Source organism: Passer domesticus, chromosome 2 (genome assembly GCF_036417665.1).
Source record: "Passer domesticus isolate bPasDom1 chromosome 2, bPasDom1.hap1, whole genome shotgun sequence".
Lineage (NCBI taxonomy): Eukaryota > Metazoa > Chordata > Aves > Passeriformes > Passeridae > Passer > Passer domesticus.
The window spans coordinates 87,323,974-87,346,094 of NC_087475.1; the positions used below are offsets into that span (position 1 = coordinate 87,323,974).

The window sequence follows — 22,121 nt, forward strand, 5'->3', positions numbered from 1 at the left end:
GATTCCACCCCAAAGGGGTGTGGTGGTGTAGCCTCATGGTCATAACCTTGTGGTGAATACCAGAGGAGCACTCATCTCTAATGGATGTTGGTGGTGGCTTTTCCCCTACAGTCCATAAAATAGATCTCACCCCCCAGGCTATCATCTGACTACCTTGAATGTCATCTGGGAGGTTGGGGCATTTTGGGGAAACAGGTAAAGAACCAACAGCCTCTTCCAAGCTGCCTGCAAGTCTGCCTGCCTGGGTGGAAGATGCAGTTGTTCCTTCAGGCTTGGGAAGAACAGGAACATTGCAACTTCCTACAGGCAGTTTCCTCAGTGAGTCTCTGATTGCACCACTTCTATACACAGCACCAAGAAACCTTTAAAATTAAATTTGCTATTTAAGAGCAGGAAGACTGCTCTGGAGAGGTTTCTGTTTATTCTTTAGGTGCAATGGCTCTGCATGGTCTTCGCCCTCTGTGCAGCAGCCTCAGCTCTGCAGAGGAGGGTGCTGAGACTGGATTATGTGTCTCACTGCCAGAAGCTCTGTGGTGTGGCAGTGTTCAGCTTTCTGTGCTGTGGCATTACTTCTCCATCCCTTTACTCCCTTCCACCCCCACAGAATCATAGACTCTTTAGGCGTGGAAAAGACCTGTAAGATCATCAAGCCCAACCCTTAATGCAGTACTGCCAAGTCCACCCTTAAACCGTCTCCCTAAGCACCACATCTACATATTCTTGAACACTTCCATGGTCTTGTAGTATGTCCCCACATCACCCTGCCTACTGCAAATCCAGCCTTTCAACACTAGCAGACCATGTCCCAGATTGGTCAAATCCACAAAGAAATCTCCACCTGCTCCATAAGCTTTGGAAGAGGTCCTGGAGCAGGCAATTTGCACCACATGCTCTCTGCTGCTTCACGGCCATGTGTTCCTAATTTCCTTCAAGTCAACCAGAGAAGCTCTCAAGTCTTTCCATCACTGAAAAGCACAGCTAGCCAAGCACCACGGGACAAATCCTGACCCCAGTTTGGAGATGCAACACCCATGGGGCAGTGGAGATCAGCAGAGGAGGAGAGAAGCTGTGGTGCACTTCAGACCTGGTGACAGCTATCACCCGCTCAGCATTAAAGCAATAAATCTGGGGGATCTGGGTTTATTCTCCTCCAAATCACTTTATTATATTGTGAGTAATCACAAAGCCTTACAATGCTGCAGAGGTTCTTTAAAAAGACTAACACAGCGACAGTATTTGCCAGCTTTTGCTAAGACTCGTTTAGCTAGCAGCTAGCATGAGATTACACAAGGAAATCTTGCAGTCTTCAATTGGATTGTCACATTGGGTTTTAAATTTACCACAGTGGTGCAAAGACAGTAACTTTGACAGTAGGTGATAACCATAATGTTTTGTCTATGTACAGGCTTAAAAAAGTAAACAGCTTTCTTTAAAAAATAATACATTTTCTGCCAGCAGAAAATAATTCTCTCAAAAAGGCAAAATCCAGTAAAACCCCCACATCTGTCCTCACAAACTGCCCCTGTCCTGCACTGCAGTTTGTTTCTGTTCCCCTCCAGATCTCTGCCCATAGGCAGCCCCATTGCCTTTTTAAGAAAATCAGTGTTTCCTGTGATTGTGAAGGCTGGTCAAACATTGCAAAGGCTCAGTAGAGGGGAAAAATCCCCAAAACTGAAGGAAGGGGTGAAAATCCCACCCTAAGCTACCCAAACAAATCATTGAAATTGAGATAGATGGAAATGTGGGAGTATTTCAGTACCAAATTTCAGTATCCAAAGTTAGGTGTTGACTCTGACTTTTGTGGAGTCAGTGGGTTTGGGCAACAGGGTTTCCACTTTTCAAGACTTTTGGGGTATGAGGACAAAACCTGAGCTTGTTCCAACACTCCCAAGGGCATTTGTGAGATGAGTTTATATCTGCATCACCTTTACATGGATCTCCCTAAATCAAACATCAAAAGTGACCCTGATGCAGGGCTGGGTTTAGAGACCAAACTGCAGATCAGCTTGAGCATGACTCCCATCCACAACATCCCATCCCCCTGGACAGAGCATGCCAGATGTGGACCAGACCTCAGCAGTCACGTCCACTGCTCCTATAAGCAAATGGGAAGCTTCACACATGGCATTGAGTCATGTTGTTCTGCCTTCTCCCACTTCCTCCTAGACTGGAGTAAAAGAGGGGCCAGAGGGGTTCCCCTTTGCCAGCATTTCAGCAATGGAGGGGAAAAAATCAGCAGAACTTTGAGGACCAGGCTTTTTATCAGATTTCAGTTTATCAGATTCACATGGCAACCAAGGAGCTGTGTGAGAGAAAGAAAAGCCACAACTCTGGAAAAAAACCCAAAGATCTTTTCTCCGATAAGCAAAGTGCTCCAGGGCCACAGGCATCAGTGTTAATTCTTCCCCTGGCACATTCTCAGAAGTGTTTTGGCACTGCAAGTTGCCTCACATATGCCCAGATGAGCTGCAGATGTTGTGTTCAGATGGGGAATGTCAGCCTGGAAACAATTTACTCTCATATCCTCTAGGACTGCATCTTGGTTTGATAAGGTCATCAAGAAAGAATCGCTGTCAAAGTTTCCTTCCAAGCTTCCCCAGAAAGGGAAGAGGGATTCTTTTCAATTTTGTTTTTTTAAATTTATCTAGGCTACATGATCTCTTCCCTTTGCAGCCTCCTTCATCAAAGGCTGGTTCCTGGGTGAGATGTGGCTGTTAGCAGACTCCTCTGCTTCCCTTCCTCTGACCAATGGCTCATTGAGGCTAAAAAGACAGGAGGTTGCCAAAGCTGGACTTAAGTTAATTAGACATGAAAAGGATCAAGGTGGAAAAACAAGGAGAAATTGGTGGGAAAATGTCTTGACTTACTCAATGTTCATTGCACACCTATGCAAATAACATGTAAAACCCAGCACATTAGGTGCACCCTGTATTCAGGTTTGTCTGGAAATGTTTCTTCGAGACTGAAAGTGCATGACAGAAAACAGGGTGCTGCTAATGAAAGCAACATCCAGAAGGCACATTTTGGGGAGTAACAATTAAAAGAAGGATGATACATGGGTTTGTAAGCAAGCAGCTACAGAACTGGTATATTTTGGTGTGTGCTCTGCAGAGGTGTAGCTTTGCTCCTACAAACGTGTCTGAGGCATGAAGAGTTTGCTCCAGACTGAGTGTTCTGCCCTGGGACCTGCAGAGCTACTTGTCCTCGCATGGTCCAGCATCATCACTCCTGAGCCAACGGCATGAGTGAGGACCTCAACGCGCCGGGTAAAATCTGGAGCCTGAGGATAATGCGGACCGAGATCTGAGAGTTTATAAAATCCACAAACAATCAACTATTGGCAAATACAAATATATAAATTATTGACAGTTTTACAAAAGGCACACTGCAAGCCATCTCAGTCCGACACCTGTACAAGTCCAATGACCCCCCACCCTCCCTTCCCCACCCTTTCTTCTCCCCAGTTTTCATCACAAAACATAAGGTGCTGCTGCTATGGATCCATGGCTGTCATGGCAACTGAGGATTTCTTTTTTGGTCAGCCCAATTTGTCGGTGGTACTGTCCTTCTTTGATGGTTTTAAGACACTGTATGTCCTTCCCTAAGGTGATGCTTTTGATGGAAGGCAGGTATTTCAGCAAAGTCTTTGGCAAGGATGATATGCCTGTCCCAGAGAGGTTGAGCTCTTGTAGGGAGTTCAGACCAAAGATAACTTCAGCAGACAGTGACTTCAAGTTGGGATTGTTGGATAAATCCAGAACCTGGAGGGCTTGGAGTTCCTTGAAGCTCTGAGGAGATAACTCCCAAAAGCCATGCAGGCCACTGAGGGATAAATGGATCAAGTCTTTCAGCCCTGTGAAGTCTCCTTTCTCAACCTTAACCAGAGGGTTTCCATCAAGATTTAAATATCGGAGAGGAATGCCTTGAAGGTTTGGTACAAATGTTAGCCTGTTTCCAGAGAGATTTAAATTCTGGATGTTGGGAATGCTCTTTTCATGGTGTCTTGTAATTGTGCTGAGCATATTATTGGATAGATCCACATTCAGGGATTTACCTTGACCTTTTGAAGCAAAAATGTCCATAGCTATATCCAAAAGTTTGTTATTGCTCAAATCTATGTCACTTAGAGGAGAACTGGAGAAACAGTTCTCCGGAAGGACTTCCAGAGAGTTATGACTCAGATCCAAGGACTCCAGGTAGCGAAGCCTGGAGAATGTAGTGGAGGAAATCTTGGCAATTTTGTTGTAGCTCAGGTCGAGACTCACCAGGGTGGTGTATCCAGGGCCAGTAAGCATAGATTCATTTATTGTTTCCAGATTGTTTGATGATAGATCCAAGTAGGAGGTGTCCAGAGGGATTGGGACAGGAACAATGTGTGAGCCTATTCCACTGCAGTCCACCTTGGTCAGGCTAAAGCTGTCAAAGAGACCAAAGGTTTCCACTTCACAGTGGCAGCCAGGGAAGCAGGTTTTTGTGGTACCAAAGCAAGGAAGTAGAAGCAGCAAATTGAAGCAGGCCAGGAAATGCATTGTTCTCCTGGAAAACAAGAAAACAGGAAAGCAGATTTAATTGCTGTAGAAATTACTTTATGAAGGATGTGTAACTGTTTGATTTTATGTGGTCTTGTCCTTTGTCTTTACAAAGGGAAAGATTAAGCATACCCTTAAATAGCATGGATATTCCAAAAACTTCTCTCATGTTACGAACCCCAGTGGGAACTTAATGGAGGAGAAAAAAAATGGGTCAGCAGTCTTTACACGCATAACCAAATTGAGGCAAAATTGGAAATGAGCTGTAAGAACAGTAGGCTGCCTTAAAGCAAGACCTATCAAATGCATATGCTCTTGACTGGACCATGGAAGAAAAGGCCAGCTCCTTACTGCACAAATGGACATCCCATCTCCCTTCCTTGGACTTCACATGTAAATTTTAGAAGTCTGGATTTGTATCAGGTGGCTAAAAACAACCCTCCTTGTCCTGGAGGCAGCTCCTACCAGAGCAGAGGAACCGAGGCTTGTTCAGTCTAACCCAGTCTTTGCTGTGGTGGGCCCAGCCCCCTGCACAGTGAAGAGAGGCAATTTACTTCATATAGAGTCTTTGGGGAGCCTCTGCTAATTGCATTAAGTAGTCTCGCTGATTAACAGGGCCAGTTAGCAAGGAGTTCTCTCCATTGCTTTGGTTTTGACCTGTCTCCCTCCAAGACATTTCTGTCTCTCCATCATCTCACACAAGAGAGGCAGAGAGCTGATCTGCATGCTGCGGCTTTGCTGAACCTCTTCAGATGGCATCCTAACAACTCGCCCACACACCAGTGGGCAACAACAGCTGCATGATTTCCAGAGACAGCCAAAACAATATTTAGCTCTGCATCTCTGGAGAGGGTACATAGGAGCATGTCAGCATCCTGCAGGTCAGCACAGAGGCAACAAGGACTGTCCTCACTGGTTCCTATTGCAGTCATGGGTGATGACTCCCCATGCCTTACAAAGGAGTTCTCCAGAAGGCTGGAAACAAAAAAAATCTCACCAAACCAGACAAGCAGATCCATCAGCTCTGGTCCTTGGCTGTGCTGCTGGCCATAAATAGACAATCACATGCCAACTGCTCATTTAACAAGAAAAATGTAAAAGAAATCCCTTTAAATGAATGTTCCCATCCCCACTTCAGCCTCCCTAGTCTCTTACCTTTCCCAACCCTGGCTTAAAAGCTTTTCATTAACTTCCTTGCAGTATCGTGTTTCCCACACACCCTTTGATCTGGCTGAGATTCCTTCCTCACAGCTCTTGCACCTTCCCAAGACCATTTCCTAAAAATTCACACTTCATCTCCCCTCACCCACCTCTTGTATTCAGTTTCTCTCCCTTTTCATCATGGTCTTCTTGGCCCTGCTCTCATTTCCAGGAGATTGACTGGGGACTACTTGCCAATGTGCAAAAAAAGCACAAAGGGGAAAAAATGTTGCAAAAATACTGTCCTGATCACTGATGTGACTTGTATGGCAGCGTCTCCCAGACCTCCTGCAAATAGGGAGCAGAGACTGGGACTCTGGCCAAGTTGCCTGCAACTAAACTATTGCTAAAGGCCCCTCTGGGGTCCATTATTCCATAGAAACAACAGAAAATTGGTAAGATGAGCCCTAGCCTCAGCCCATCTCAGCTGTTTCTTGAGAAACACATGTGTGTGCAGAGAGGACATAGAGGGTAGGGCTCTTCTCTGTAGACACTTTTTCAGATATCCCTTTCCTAATGACATCAAGGCTGATCCTCTCTGATTCTGTGCAGACAGACATGTTGCCTTCTGCAGTCCCTCCTAAAATAAATACTACTATTTTTATTTTTTCATGAAGCTGCATTTGGATTGCACTGAAATGTTTTATTACTAGGGGAAGTTACAGCAGTGGGGAGTTTCTTGTAAACTAAAACTGCAAAACCTCAACTGTTAAATATCTCACATACAGGGAAATACCTACATTGGTATCAGCCCAGTCTACTGGCATTTCTTCTCCCAAATTTTACCTAGTGGCTATTCATTTGATGTCTCTATATGGAAAGGACCTTCCAAATTCTCCTTCAAAAGTGCGGCTTAATTCCTCATAGAATTGTTTTAGCTCTGGTGGGAGCTGAATCATACAGCAGGAAGTCCAAAGACACACCAGTGTGAAATTCTGCTTTCTTAGCACTGCTAAAACTTTCATTGGCTCCTTATGGATCACCTGAACAAAAGTAAGAGGACAAAATCCAAAGCCCTAATTTAACTGGGAACAGACATTTAATAGGGCCTGTAGTGGGAGGACAAGGGATAATGGTTTTGAACTAAACCGGGGTGATTCAGACTAGATCTGAGGAAGAGGTTTTCTATGATGAAGGTGGTAAAACACTGGCACATGTTGTGCAGAGAGGTGGTAGATGCCCCATCCCTGGAAATATTCAAGTCCAGGTTGGATGGGGCTCTGAGCAATCTGGACTAGTTGAAGATGTTCCTGATTTTTGTGGGGAGTTGGACTGGGTGATCTTTAAAGGGTCTATTCAATCCAAGCTATTCTATGATTCTATGAATTGAGAGAAGATTGAAAACTTGTGCTGGGCTTTGATATGGACCTGCTCAAACCCTTTTGACATGGGAATTCCCCTCCTGATCAGCCTCAGAAATGATTGCCAGATACAGTGACTCACTGCAACATCTATAACTTCAGCCAGCAGTAAAGACAAAACATGACACAGCTGAAATGCAGTCCCCAAAGCTCAGCTGAAGTATTTGCACAGCATCTATTGCCTCTTCCCTCCTCACAGCACTGCCACAAATTCTCCCTTACTGGTTCTGCAATTGCTTTGCAGATGGGATACAATCCATTAGTACTAGTTGGAAACTCCCTTATGGAGCAGCATGGAGCATCATAGGCAAACATGACACTTGGTTAATAGCTCTGATAAAAGATAGGAGAAATAAAGTTACTGGTCATCTTCCAGTCCAAGAAAAAAACTCCTGCATTGCCAGATAATTGGCAAAGAGCTTGGTCAGGTACAGGCATGTTTTATTATTGTGTGGAACAGCTGATAGCTCTCTTTGAAATGGGGAAAGAAACAGACCGCAGGCATTTACAGTTCTGCATACAGTGTGTATTTGAAACTGCACCAAAATGGCTTTGGATTGCTACCCACGAGCTGCTTTGTTGATAAAGGCAGGAAGCCAAGGTAAAAGGAAGAGGAGTTATCCTCTTGCAATACTGGGGAGTTTTACCTAGGTAAACACCATGGACAAGAAACCACTGGCACCATCACCTAGGACAGTGAGGGGAAAGTCACTGGGAGAAAGCAGCCCACCCTGGGGCTGGTTTAGCCATGTCCTCTTCATTTCTTTGGCTATTAAGGTACGGAGAGATCCCAGTGATACATTTTGGCCATCTGGGAGCTCCAGGGGTCTTTCTATACCCACTGAGTGCAATAGCAGCTGCTGTGGGTGCAATATCTTCCCCCATGCTTCAGGTGCCTGTAGTGACTGCAGGGCTCTGGTCTTTATATCTTGCTTATCCTTTCTGCAGGGCACATATTCTGAGACAATCCTAAGGAAAGCCTGTGGTGGTTAATGGAGCCAGTGTTGGACCAAGCTCCTAGCAGGATGTCAGCCTTTTCCTCAGATCCCGCATCTCTCTTTAGCCTGCGGATGCCGTTATGCCTTCTCCCTGCTACACTCATCCATTGCAATGCCCTGTGGCAGGACTCACATAGAAAACTCACACTGAGATTTCCCCAACATTAAAAGCAGATTGCAGAGGAATGCCAGGCTTCAGATGATGGTCAGGGAGCAAGATGGGAGAAAGGAAAGCTTTATTACTGTGTTGTTGCAAATTCATGCTTCTCACTACATTTGATTTCTTCCTTCTCCTCTCCCTTAAAGACTTTTCTCATTAGGGAGATCAGCTGGCACATCCCTCCCTGGATGAAAGCCCATTGCCTGGGGACTGGTCCCCCTCTTTGGGAATGTGGATATTAAGAGGATGCTACCTAGGCTACCTCCAGTTGCCCTGGCAACCACCAAGCTGGAATTCCCCATAGCAAAAAATCAATGACTAATTAAAGAAATAATACAAGGGGAGGTGTTTTAAAGTTTGCTGTTTGATGGAGTCAGGAAACAGCTGCCCCATTCTTCATTCTTTCAGCCTCTTTCAACATGCCTCTGAACAAAGCATCGTCTGAAATGCAGCTGGGATGGGCCTAAAGGCTCAAATTCACCAAATGAAGCTTGAGGTACATGCATAAGACATGCAAAAAACCCCTAAAACACCAGGTTATCTCTATGGTGGGGTGAAGAGAATGAAATTACCCCAGAAGGAGATGAAACCAACCTAAGACCATACACATCCCTGTTGATGTCCCTCTCTCCCTTGTTGATGACAAGGTAGGATGCCCAATCTCCCTGGTTACTGCTTCCCACTGCATTCTTGGCTGCACCTTCCAGACCCTAGTCCCTCCCATTAACCAGGTGCATTTGGATAAACCAGTTTGGATCACTGATCCAACAAAAATCCCTCTGATCTTTCTCCTTCCCCTTTGCTGGGTCAATTTCCCAACAAATTCTGGTGACCATCCATAGGGTTACCAGCTCTCACACAGGAGTGGAGAAAACAAAATCTGTCTTTTTCATAGCCCACAACTAGACCAGATCAGATATGACATGATTCTGTAAGGAATGGTGGACAGATCCTGGTAATTTCTACATTTCTTGCCAATATTAATTCCGGATTAGCAGCAAATAGACCAAATTTCAAAGAAAAAAGGCAAAAAGGAGGAGCTGTCCCAAATAGAGTTGTTGTCCTAGCAAAGGACAAAAGAGTTGTATTAGCAACAATATTTCTGGAGGAAAATTTTGGGATTGTCTTCTGCCTCTTGTATCAACCAAGTAATGAAATAAACAAAGTCTTCATAGCAAAGCTCACCAGGCCCACTTGGCTGCCAGCACTAATTGGGGTCAGGGGAAAAGGAACTTTATTGGAAAGTGAAAGAAGTGCATAGGTTATGATAGAGGCCATAAATCGTCCAGACTGAAGAGAAAAAAAAAAAAAAAGTTGGCTCTGGCTCTTTCTCTTTTTAAATATCTTGGAGGCTGATATCAGTGGCAGCTGGGACAGCAGCTCCAGAGAGCCAGAATGCTCCAGAGTTGCTTCTTGACAACAAAATTGCATAAGAGACCTTTCCCCCCCTTCTCCACCCATTAATTATTCTGTAAAATTACAATAATTACCGACTAAAGTGCAGCACTAGCGGCAGCTACACTTTTCCAGCGTGGACTCTCCCGGCTGAGCCCAAATGACGCCACAGATGCAATCGCGGTCGGGTCTCCAGATCCCATATGCCAATTTGAGCAGGCAGCAAAACCAGCTCAAACCAGCCTACAGCCAGAGACCATTAAACCCTTGCTGCAGACACACACCCCTCCCATAATAAAGAGACTGCTGCTGACAAGGTTACTCTTTTTTTGTTGTTGTTGGTTTTTTTCGTGTGAATCTATTGAAAGTAAAGGTCATTCAGGCTTTTGCTTTGCCTGCTTCAGACTGGCTCTTCCTGCAGAAGGCTTCCTCACATAAATGCTGCAAAGAGCTCTTGATAAATATTATTAAACCTCACAAAAAATGTTGGTGTAAATGGGAACAGTGTTTTCTGACCTGCTTGTTATGTTTTGTTGTTTGCTGGTTTGGGAGACACTTTGCAAACAGTCCTGGTTTTATACTCAGTGTACGAGACTTCTGGGGTTTAGAGAGAGGAAAGCTAATGGGAATCCAAGAAGTATCTGTTTTTTGTGTTTGATCTTGCATTTGTAAGATGGGTTTGAGAGAGTTCTGTGGAGTTACTCTTGGTGTAACTCTCTCAGCAGGATGAGAATCAGTGCCTTGGCTCTTCCAAGTTGCACTTGATTTCATGGGGGCCTCCATCAGGAGACATTGCACAAGTCACTTTTAGAGGATAAGTTATCACCCTTCACTTCACTCCGATGGTTTTATCTGTGGGACTTGTAAAGCTGCTTAGAACAGCAGAGCTATCCCAAATTTTCCAATACAATATAAAGACAGGGATTTTCAACCCTATTTCTCTCACCAGTGCATACAAGTGTTAGGATGAGGGAAAGCTCTTCCACTGGGGTGGTGACTTTAGCCCTTATGGTTTAATGTAAAGAGACACCGAGGGTTGAGCGGGAGTGAAAAAGCATCCTGCAGGTGCCTGAATCTTGCTTTTTGCTCCATGTTCCTGCTCCCTGGGACAAATCAGAATGAAATGCAAGGAATGAAAAAAGAAGAGATTTTGCTGTGAATTCCTTTGTGCTTTAATTATTTTGCCTGGCAAGATCATGGAGCAGATCCTCATGGAAACTTTGCTAAGGCACATAGAAAATAAGGAGGTGGTTGGTGATAGCCAACATGACTTCACTAAGGACACATTCTGCTGGACAAATTTCACAGCTTTCTATGACACAGTTACAATGCTGGTGGATGAGGGAAGAGCAACAGACCTAATCTACCTGAACTTGTGCAAAGCATTTGACACAAATCCACACAACATCTTAATCTCTCTGGGGAAAACGTGGATTTGATGGTTGGATGACTCAGTGGATAAGGAATTGGCTGGACAGTCACATTCAAAGAGTTAAAGTCAACAGCTTGATGTTCAAGTGGAAACCAGTGAGGAGTAGAGAAACTGCATAAACAGAGACAAGATGTTGCTTCCTGATCGGGACAAGAGCCCCACTGCTCTGCATCAAGTCTGTGTTTGCAAGACTTGAATCTCACCAAACCCCATGGAATAAAGGTTGTGGACAGCCAGAAGGGGGCAAAGAACAAAAAGCAAGATACCATTTCACATTTTTCCATCTTGGTGATTTCCATTTGCTTTTCTCCTCTCTGGACAGAAATTGCTGAGCCAAAACTGCAACGACTTTCCAGCATCCAAACATGTTCTCCATCCTTCAGGGAGACTTTGGTAGATGTTACAGGGGAGGGGATAGATAAGATTAGCAAAGGCAAAGCTAAATTAAGCATCAAAAACATCAAAAGCATTTCACAACCCCGAAGGCAAAGCCAAGCCGCCCCTCAAGCCACCACATGGGCTGCAGAGAAGACATGAGGCATTGACCTAGAGGGAACCCAGTGCCTTCAAACCCTACAGCTCCACACTATGGATCTCCGTTCAAATATATAATCATTTAGGTTGGGAAAGACCTTGAATATCATTGAATCCAGCTGTTAAGCCAGCACTGCCAAACCCACTACTAAACCATGTCCTCAAGTGCCACATCGGCACATCTTTAAAATACCTCAAGGGATGGTGACTCAAACACTTCCCTAGGCAGCCTGTTCCGATGCTTGACAACCCTTTCGGTGAAGAAATTTTCTCTAATTTGCAATATAAACATCCCCTAGTGCAACTTGAAGCTGTTTCCTCTTGTCCTATTGCTTGTTACTTGGGAAAAGACACTGAAATTCTTGCTTGGCTAAAAGTCTCTGCTCTATATTTTTATGTAAAAAGAGAATCCTTTATTTAATAAAGAAATGGAAAGACTTATTAAAATAAACTTTGTTACAACTATTAATGTCACAATTCCCATCTGCTTTGCAAGAAGCCACAGATAATTTATCATCCTCATGCTTAAACAGCTAGTAGTTTATTCCACTTGTGCTATCTTCCCCCTCAGGCATCCCTCATTCCCCCTGGAGGAGGAAACCAAGGTGCAGGGTGGTGTATTTTGGGATCTGACAAAAGAAAAACATGTGCAGACAGGTCTGCCAGCCCATACAGTAACTTCCAGCTCATTTACATCCATGGCTGAAATACAATTTCTGCCACACTAAAAGGTTTGTGCCTTGAAAAAATGCATTTTGTGAGGGAAGATCAGCCCAGGGAATTTTTCCTCAAGTGGGAAAATGTTGGTGCCACATCCAACACAGGAAAATTAGGAATTAAATCACCGTGGCATCAGGATTTGCACAAAATTCCCACTTCTCTGCTCAGCCCAGAAAGCTGTCAGCTTAATAGCAGTTTATTTCCAGGTGGAGGAATTAGTCTCCTGTGGATTTTGAAAGCAATTTTGCTCTCCAGCCTCAAGTCAAGCTGTGCTTGTGTCCAGAGGGGGCATTCCCAAAAAGAAATTGTTTGCCAGGCCTCCTGAGTGGCTAGGGGTAGGGGAAGGCAGATGTTGGAGTGGTGCAGCACCAGGAGGGATTCACAGGGTTTTATGGGAGCAGACAGGATGTGAGCATCCCAGCCCCACCATTGCCTCCTAGCTATTCCAGCTGCAGAACCACTCCAGCTGGGAGCTTTGGCAGACACAAATGGTTCCCAGCAGCCCAGGATGCACGGAATCAGACAAACAGGTGCCAGCAAGGGATGTGAGAGCTCAGAACTTTCTCCTGCTCTAGAAGCACTTCCAGCATGGCCACCCTGAACTCTTTTACCCCTAACAACTCCTATTTCTTGTCCTCCCTGCTCTGCTTGTTAACTGTGAGCTCTTCCAAGAGCAGGAGGCCTCACTATCCTGGCACTCACTGAGTATAAGAGACACTTCATTTCTGCCAGGAACACAAATATTTTCTTAACCATCTCAAACTCAGCCTGAATAGAATTTTTATCGTAGCGACATGTCCCAGAATGGGAGGTCTCTGTTATTTTGGCACAAACTCGGGAACAGACCAGCCCTTCAACATGGTGCTTCATAGCCAGAGGAGAGGTTTGTACAGAGTTTTAAGCCAGTCCCAGAGCATTTTGCTGTAGAATGACCTGGTGAAGTTACCTGCCCCATCACCTCCAGTCCCCAAGAGCCCACTGTGAGGCACGAAGGGAGCCTGCGAGTGCCCAGGCTTTACCCAAATCATAGCAGTAACCTTGAGAGGACTAAACCCTCCTCCTTTCTTAACTAGTCAATTATTGAAAGAAAAAATGATGCCAGCAAACTTCTCCTGGAGTCTCAGCCCTTGGCAACACACACCTGACAGCCAGCCCCAGACAGCTCCTGTGCTGGCTTCTGCTATGATGATACCTTTTCACTGCACTCCAGCTCCCAGAGACATGATATAATTCCAGAGGAATGCACTCCAGGATGAACACCATATGCCAGCAAGGAACATTAAGAGGTGCAGCACAGGGAGAGGAAACCTCCTACCCACACTGGATACTTCTTGTTTTTAGCTGTTAGAAGAACTGATCAGCCATGCCACTGCGCCCAGCTGGGAAATGCCACATGCCCTGCACATCCCTGGGATGGCAGGTACCATGTCCCATGCCAGGGAAGTGCAGGTTGTAAGGACCCACCAGCAGCTCTCTGGTCAGTGAGGGAAAGGCGTGATGCCTACGGATGTACCCCACATCCCTGATCTGGATTGCTTCCAATCACCCCAGAGGGCTGGCCTGAGCTGCAGACAGACCATGCTGCATGGATAGACATGGATGGGTTCCCCCAGAGGAGATGAGCTAGGCAGGGGGAAGGAAACAAGAGAGAGGAGGGAGAAGAAGGTGATACATCCCAGGGTGGTGTCTCTCCTCTTCCTGGTGAGACATATCCCACCAAGAGCGAGCAACTCATCACAGCCTCATCATCCTATATTCTCTAATGGCTTTCCAGCTCTTTCTCCTTGAATCATAGAATCATTAAGGTTGGAAAAGACCTCAAAAAGAATTTAATCCATTACAGCAGTGGTGGCTGCAGATCAGGTTTAAGCACTGCCTCCAACAGCATGCCTTTGTCATGGTGCAGCCAGCACTGGAAAAAATCATTAAAAAGCAGAGGGAAAAGAAATTCAGCCTGGCTGGGCAACACCTTCAGCCCTGGCACAAGGATTTTAAGAGGACCCCATGCAGCTTTAGCTCTCTGAAAGGCAGAAGCTGCCAATCTCCCTTCTCCTAACAGCCCTGAGGGGTTGCTGACTTCAGTGAGGAAGGGCAAAACAGGGACACTGGGAGTTAAGCTGGGTGCCCTGTGGCACTGCTCCAGCTGGCCCAGGGATCCTTTGTGGGCTTTTTATTTATTTTTGTGGTTGGATTTTTTTTCCATGCACAATAATCTCTGGGCCCCTTGCTGTCTGTGGCTCACAGCGTGCAGCTGCAGGCCCTCCACTGAGGAGATAATAAACACAATCCTGGCCATTATTGTTGCAAACAGCACAGCTGGAGGCTCCCATCTCATTCCCCTGATGGCCTTTCTTTGCCCCTCCTCTCAAATAATTCTTGCATCGTGATGCTGCAAGCAATGAATGCCAGTGATGCCTGGTGGAGCATCAGCTGGGGCTTCAGGAGCTGCCCCCACCCCAGTGAAGCATGTGACGCATTTACTAGACCCAGTGGATTTCCTACAAGGTTTGGGAAGGGGGGATTTGGGGAGGAGAAGGGTTGTAGGTAGAGCTGATAAAGAGTTTTACCAGTAGTGTGCCATTCCCATCATGATTCCCACTGCAGATGATGCTTCACTGCCCTCATGATGTGCACTATCTCCTCAGCTCTTTTCCTCCCCTCCTTGGCCCAGGATTCTCCAATCCCTCTTGGCTGGTGGAGGATTTTGAAGAAAGATCATCTGAAGTGGGCTGGGAGGGCCATTTCCCCAGCAGAACCAATTTCTCACCACTGATGCTACACTGAGTCCCCATTTAAGTGCCTGAGTTTCCCTCCTGACGCTTTAAGGATAACTAGTACTAGGTCTGAGAGGTATTCACTCACCCCCATCCCCAGATTTAATTCCCACCAGTTTAACTGGGAAGGGAGCACAAGGCCTGTGGGTGTCACCCCACACCGAAGTCCCCAGCCAACACAGCCACTGCTGTAACTGGTCCAGCCAAATGTTACCACAGTCCCTGGGCACCATGTCCAGCTCCTGCCTTCCTGGACAGCAACTCTAGGGACAGCAACCCTGCTTTGCCCTCTGCAAAATGGGCAGCCAGGTCAGGGGAGAGGGAAGGGGATGGATGAGACTCGCCGGGTTCAGTTACCCTGTGATCCTATAATTCTTTGAATTGGAGATCACTTGCAAGAAGTTGCAGTGCTCTGGTCCTGGGCAAATACAAACTGAACTTTTGCAGTAGGATCAAAGTGCTTTGGAGAAAGGATCTCCCCTGTCCTGCTCTGTGACTTTGGCCTCACCATGCCAACTGCTACAGACATATCGTTCTCAAGGATGGGAGGAAAACAGGCTCTTTTGGGGTCAGGGACATCTCCTGCCCCACTTGGAGACACAAGCCCCATGCACATGTGTCACCTCAGACACAATGGGGTTGAGGAATCATATCTGGTTTGACCCATCAGTCACAATAGGAGTTTGAGTCTCAGTTTTTCCTGAGGAGGATTATCTTATTCAAAGTAAAAAAAAAAAAAAAAAATCCTTGAAAATACAGTCCCCATCCCTGAAAGTGTTCAAGGCCACGTTGGATGGGGCTTTGAATAAGCTAGTCTAGTGGAAAGTGTCTCTGCCCTTAGCCAGGGTGTTGAAACTGCATGATCTTTAAGGTTCAGCCCAAACCATTACGTGATTTCTCTCCCCACCCCTGGGTTGGAGCTGCTGGCAAGAATCAGGGGAAAGGAAAGGAATCACCATCACAGAGACACAGACTGCAAAAAAGAATGAGGAAGGGAGAAATGGGAAGGAAAAGAAACCCTGCAGACACCAGCACTCAGACATTACACACAGCACGTGGTCTTCTGCTGTGGTGAAGATAAAGTGCTTTTTTCCAGTTTGCCACTGCTCTGACAGGAGATTTCCAGCCTGGTTAATGCAACTCAGGAATGTCCCATGCTAAGGCAGCCAGGATGGTTTAATCTTTTGCAGTGTCTGCAAGCAGACGAGAAGGCTGGGGTGATTTTCAGAGCACATATTTCCTTCCTCCCTGCTGCACACCATGAATACAATAGAAACTCCCAGGAAATTAACCCCCCTCCAAAAAAAATTGCAATAAAAATTAAAATATCAAGATTTCCTTGTAATGAATGGGGCTGAGCCATTCATACAATTGCCTCGATAGGTCCAGGTGCCAAGTTTTAAGACAAGAAACAGCTTGCTCAAGCCAGCCTTTATCTCTTCCCAGCCCTCAACATCTCCGTGTTTGGAAGTTTCTTTTGATAGCCTGCCAAGGCGGCCAGTGCTGCAGCTACCGTGCAGAGCCTGGGGGTGCCAGGGGTCAGGAGGGCTGCTGGACAAGGATGCCTTGTCTCATCCCACCCTCCAGACTCTGCTTCTCCCCACCAACCAGCTAACAAAAGAGGAGAAGGAGGAGAAGGAAGGAGGAGAGACTGAAAGGGGATTAAAAAAAAAAAAGCAGTTAGGGATGGAGGGAAAACTCTAAACCTCTGGAAGACAGTGGCTCACCTTTTATTCCCAGCTCAGTCTTGCCCGGGGGTGACACTCACAGCTACTCACTGTGTGGCTGCCTGGGGGAGCACAGGATACTTTCCCCTATATTTAAAAAAAATAAAATAAAAAAGAATCCACAAAAACCCCTAAAAACTTCTGCATGTTTCTCCCTTTTCTCCCAATTTCCTCTCATCCATTCAATGCTGATTTATTCCTTGCACTTAGTTGTAAAGAATAGAGGTGCAGGAGACCCTCACCCCAACCCTGCAGCCTTTCCTGCCAGTCCAGCCTGTCATCAGAATTAATGTCCCCTGGGATATCTGTCACGTCCTCGTTCCCTCTAGGCATTATGTTATTGCTCCCCACTGCCTCTGACAGCAGCTGCTCAAATTCATTCACAAATCAGCACCGTCTGCCCCGCTCAGGATGCCGCAAGGGACAATCCGTCCGAGCGCTGCCACCCGCTCTGCTGCCTGCCCCGTGTCACCGCTGCCCCGCGCACCCACCGCCTCTGGAGCAGGGCAGGGGCAGCTGCTCCTGGGGCATTTATAACCCGAGTGTGTGAGCAGGCACCTCCCCGTCCTCTCCAGGCCGGGACTGGGGTCAGGGCGGAGCAGCGCCAGGGCGATGGCACACACTGACCCGCTTTGCCTCTCAGCGCCTGGCTGCCCGCAGCGAGCCAAGTTCAGCCTGCAAATCCAGGGACGTGCCAGCTTCCTCCGCTCCTTTCAGCATCTAACACATCCCGCGTGCTTCTTGCTCCCGGAGAGATCGGCGAGGCGGCCCAACGCTGCCTCTCCCCGTCTCTCCTGCCGGTGCTCGCCCTGCTCCCCGCCGCTGCAGCAGCCCGGCGCCGCCAGCCGAGCTCCGGAGCGGCGATCAATGCGATGTTTCAGCGCATCGCCAGCCTTCGGCACCGGCTGCTCTCCGCACAGCAATGGCACAGTGTCAGCCAGACAAGTTTCCTACTGTAACTTCAGTGAATGCTGTTATTCAGGCGGACGGCAGCTGATTTATCATGGCAGGCACACGGGGAATGCTTTCCATTCGGGAGACCGGGGGCTGCTCGTCCCACTGCCGTGAGCTCAGCAGGGTTCGCTGTGCTTTCCTCGCAGCCCTGCTCCAATGTCTTCGCTGCCACGGAATCGCGTTCACGACCCGTGCTGGCGAGCGGCGGCTAGCGGAGGCGATGCCACTTCCCGCGACAAAAGCCACCAGCTCCATCCCCACCGCTCTCCTCCCAGGCTTCCCAAATCCCAAGCAAGAGGAGTGAAGTTGACAGACCCTTTTGTTTCCGGAGAGCTTGGCACGTGTTGTGGTTTACTGAGCTAATAAATCTGCCGTGGGCTGCGCCTTTTAATGACTGTAGCATTAATAACAAGTTTCCTGGGAGCTGCTTGAAAGTTTACAGGGTGTGTGCACTATCAGGGGAACCCCGTGCTTTCTGACCTCCTGCTTCAGAAGTCACACCCAGCAGCTTCTTTCATTCTTTCTTTCTTCTTCTTTTTTTTTTTTTTTTTTCTTCAATGAGAGAATGAATAAATCTTGCTCGGCTTTCTCTCTCCCCTTCCCAAACACACCTTCCCTGTCAGCTTAATCCACTCACAGATGGGAAATTCCCAGTCAGGAATGCCTTTGCCATGCCTTTATCAACACAACCCGGGGGGAAAGGACCCCCGCTTCTGCACTTTCCAGCTTCTACACCCCATCCAGCCGACCCCTCCAAGCTTTCCTTTCCCTCTCCTTTCTCTCCTTACCTTGAGTAAGCTGCAAAACCCTGCGAGACTCCCAGCACCAGAAACCCACCACAAAGCTTCTCTTCGCTCCCGAGAGTTGAGGGGAGGGCCCGGAGAGGAGGAGGAGGAGGAGGAGGAGGAGGAGGGAGAGGAGGGGAGACAGGGAGCCCTGTGTGAAATCAAAGCCCCGAAGCCGGGCACGGGAGGCGGTGCGGAGCCTCCAGCTGCTGCTCGGATTACTCTGCAGCCGTGGCGATCCCGAGACCTCTAGAAACCACGATTCCACTGGGGAAGGAGAAGAGATTCCAGCTGGAGACGTTTCATCCCAGGAGGGGAGCCGGGCTGGGCACGTACGCCCCCACCGCATCGCAAAGTTCCCCCTCTGGAAAAACCAGAGCTGGGGAAAAAAGTAGTTTGCTTCCACCCGAGACTTCTGTCCTTCCCCCTACCCTGCATCACCGGCCTCTGAACCCCTTCGAGAGGAAAAACTCATCCCACCGAAAAAAGTTTTCGCGCTCTGAGGCTGGGGGAGCTCCGCAGCAGGGACCCCCGGGCTGGCCCTGCTCACCCCCGGGGAGGCGGCAGGGAGGGCTCAGCCCATCGCGGCACAGCTTCCCCCCTCCCCAAAAACGAGCCCCACGGTTCTGCACACCCGGGCAAGTTTGGAAGGGGGTGCAGAGCGGTGTGCAGGGTCCAGGGAGGGGATGGAGAGCGCAAGGAAGGGGTGGGGGTCAGGGAGGGGATGCGGGGGTGGGGGCAGAGGGGCACTCACCGGGGCCGGGGTCGTTCCCAGCGCCGGGCCGGTTCCCAGGGCGGCAGCGGGCGCGCCGGGAGCCGGCAGCAGCAGGGCTTGGGCCGGCTGTCCCCTTCTGCTCTCCTCCTTCTCCCTCCTCCTTCCCGTGCAAGGCGTGCAGCTGGCCGGGCAAGCTGGCTGCCCCCTTCCCCGCAGGAGGAGGGAGGAGGGAGCTCAACAGATGGCTGCACACAAGGGAACATCTGGGAGGAGGAGGAGGAGGAGGAGAAGAAGGAGGAGGAGGAGGAGGAGAAGAAGGAGGAGGAGGAGGAAGGAGGCAGGACTTGCGCTAGACTGTGCCGCTCCTGAGCTGGCAGACCCCCCCCTTAACAGGGGAAGAGGCGAGGGGGCGCGTCGAGACAGCTTTGCACACGCACACAGTCCCCCTTCCTGCTGCCTTGCAACCCCCCGGCTAAAATTCCTTGTCGCTCCTTTGCTTTCTTGGGGATCACACCGGAGCTGCCCTTTCAGCACAACCGTGTTACAACCGCGTTTCCAGCTCTGACCTCTGCAGGGCTGCATTTGCAGACGAGAGTTCTATTCCTGAACACTGCCTTCATTCAGTTTTCCAGGCCTTTAGTGCCAAGGTCAGCTCTGGCACCCCAGGGTGCAGGTAGGACAAGGCAGCACCAGCGTTTGAGCAATGCCAGCAGGCAGGAGACTGGGGCTTACGAACGCTATGGTGCAACCCTTGAAATAAATAAATAAATAAATACATAACCAATAAAAAATACCCCAAACCAAAAAACCCCAACCCCCTCCCCCAGAAAACAAACAAACAAACAAAAAAACCACCTCAAAACCAAAAACAACAACAACAACAAAAAGAAACCCAAAATAACCAAACAAAACCAGATATTAATCCACAGTGTGGGGTACAGAGAGTCTGAACCCCATCACTGGAGGATAGGCAGTGCCTGGGGCTCTGAATGAGCAGCCCTGCATCAGAATTTCTTGGCTATTAAATATAGAGGTACAGTGGTGGCTTTAGTCATGATGGTGGTACTGGAAAGATAATCAGAAGTCACAGATTCACAGAATATTCTGAGCTGGAAGGAACTCACGAGAATCAAGTCCGGCTCTGGGGTGAATTGCCCATACAGGGTTTGAACCCACAACCTTGGCATTTTTAGCACCAAGCTCAAACTGACTGAGCTTATCTCAGGGTGTCAGGTGCCTCGTGTCATGATGCCGTGACACTGGAAGAGGCACAAGGGACTGCAAGGGTCCCTGGGGCAGAGAGGACATCTCCTGTGGCTGGCTGCAGCTTCTCATATTCAGCATCTTGCACCCTTTGTGTATTACTGGTCTGTGCCAGGTCTCAAGACGTGTGGTTGCTTGTTTCTTAAAAAGTTTAAGTTAAGAAAGCACAATCAGGCTTCCTGTTGTTTGCTTTTAGTAGCACCAAAACACCCCACTTGCTCCATACTGACAATCAGGGTTTGCTCAGACCACAACCTTCAAGCCTGGTGCTGAGATTTGTATTTACCATCTCTTTTTTGATGAAAAAGTGGTGAAAAGGGTTTGGTTTGTTTTTGTTCCACTCAGCTGCTTTCTCCAAGAACATCACTGCATGGAGATTTGCTGGGTGACCTCCCTGCCCAGCAAACACAGCTCTGGTCAGGGGGGCTGAGGCTCGAGGCAGGAGGTACTGGGGCATCAGGAAGATGTCACAGTTGTTCCTCTCTACCCTCTGCATTTCCAAGTGTGGCTTATCCAGGATATGTGCTCACTCTGCCCGTCTCAGGAGCTGCTTTTCGGGAATCACCATCAGACTGCGAGAGCTCTGCCAAGGAGCAGCCCCAGGGAGCCAGAGAGAGGAAATGTGTGCTCAGGACTCAGCTGGGCTGAATGCTTTTTGGGGAAAACCATGGGAAAACCCCTTAGTCTGGGTTGTGATTTTCCTTGTAAATGCCACAGTGATATCTCCTTGTAAGGATCCATTCAGCAGGGTCTTTACACTGTTCAGTTTTTATAGCTCTGAGTAGGAGAAGTTGTTGAACTGGAAACTTTTGTTTAATTTTCCATTTTGTTCATTTTTTCCCATGCTTTATTCTAGGCCTTTGCCATGTCAAAGTTGGCCTCAGGAAAGCAAAATGCCAGCTCAAAGGTGAAGAAATTGGGAATTAAATCCTTTCGTTGAGATCCAGCTAATATATAATATCTGTTTATTGTATGTATGTAGATATAATACAGGCCCAGTTTGATGTAGTTGACCAAAGTCACGACAAGGACAGGGCTGGCAATTCTGGGTGATTTGGGGATAGGGATTAGACCTGATGTGATGCTAACACAAAATTAGCTATACATCCATCTGATTCTTAGCTACTTCAAACAACAACTGTACTAGTGTCTCACCACCCTCATAATTTCTTCCAAAACTCTAATCTAAACCTACCCCCTGTGAGACATTTTGAAGCCATTCCCCCTTGTTCTATTACTACAAGTCCATGTCAAAAGTCCCTCTCCAACTCTCTTGTAGCCCCTTTAGGCACTGGAAATTGCTCTAAGGACCCCTTGGAGTCTTCTCCACATTTAGCAAGCCCAGCTCCCTCAGCCTGTCTCCACAGCAGAGGTGCTCCAGCCCTCTGAGCAACTTTGTGGCTCTCCAGCACCCTCCACCAGACCAAAGAGTTAGTTAACTCGCATAATAAGACCATTTTTAGAGGACATTTAAGATCCTGTTTCCCACCATCACTATTTCTATTTCTTTGCCACATGAGAGTATATTTTTGTAAAGATAAAATAGGATTTGCCCAGAATTGTGTGGTCCCATG

The 22,121-nt window shown here is 47.7% G+C and overlaps 1 protein-coding gene across 8 annotated transcripts; it reads right to left on the bottom strand.

Moving 5' to 3' along the window:
- Positions 1–432: 432 nt before the first annotated feature.
- On the bottom strand, positions 433–19,542 carry TSKU (tsukushi, small leucine rich proteoglycan). 8 transcript variants are annotated; one of them, XM_064409809.1, is made up of 4 exons: positions 19,324–19,456; positions 16,831–16,917; positions 11,342–11,463; positions 433–4,536 (listed from the first exon to the last, which is right to left on the bottom strand). In XM_064409809.1, exons 3-4 carry the CDS (start codon positions 11,449–11,451, stop codon positions 3,471–3,473), a joined length of 1,176 nt encoding a protein of 391 aa, XP_064265879.1. In that variant the 5' UTR covers positions 11,452–11,463; positions 16,831–16,917; positions 19,324–19,456; the 3' UTR covers positions 433–3,470. The 8 variants fall into 8 exon arrangements, with proteins under 8 accessions (XP_064265879.1, XP_064265878.1, XP_064265880.1 ...); XM_064409808.1 differs by lacking the exon at positions 19,324–19,456 and adding an exon at positions 18,573–18,680; XM_064409810.1 differs by lacking the exon at positions 19,324–19,456 and adding an exon at positions 17,458–17,472.
- Between the last annotated feature and the right edge of the window lie 2,579 nt (positions 19,543–22,121).

Excerpts from the sequence above, each read along its gene's own strand:
- TSKU (XM_064409809.1), bottom strand. The coding sequence starts at position 11,451 with ATGGAGAACATGTTTGGATGCTGGAAAGTCGTTGCAGTTTTGGCTCAG. Across the intron at positions 4,537-11,341 it reads AGATGGAAAAATGTGAAATG|GAGAACAATGCATTTCCTGG; the intron begins GTATCTTGCTTT and ends CTTGTTTTCCAG.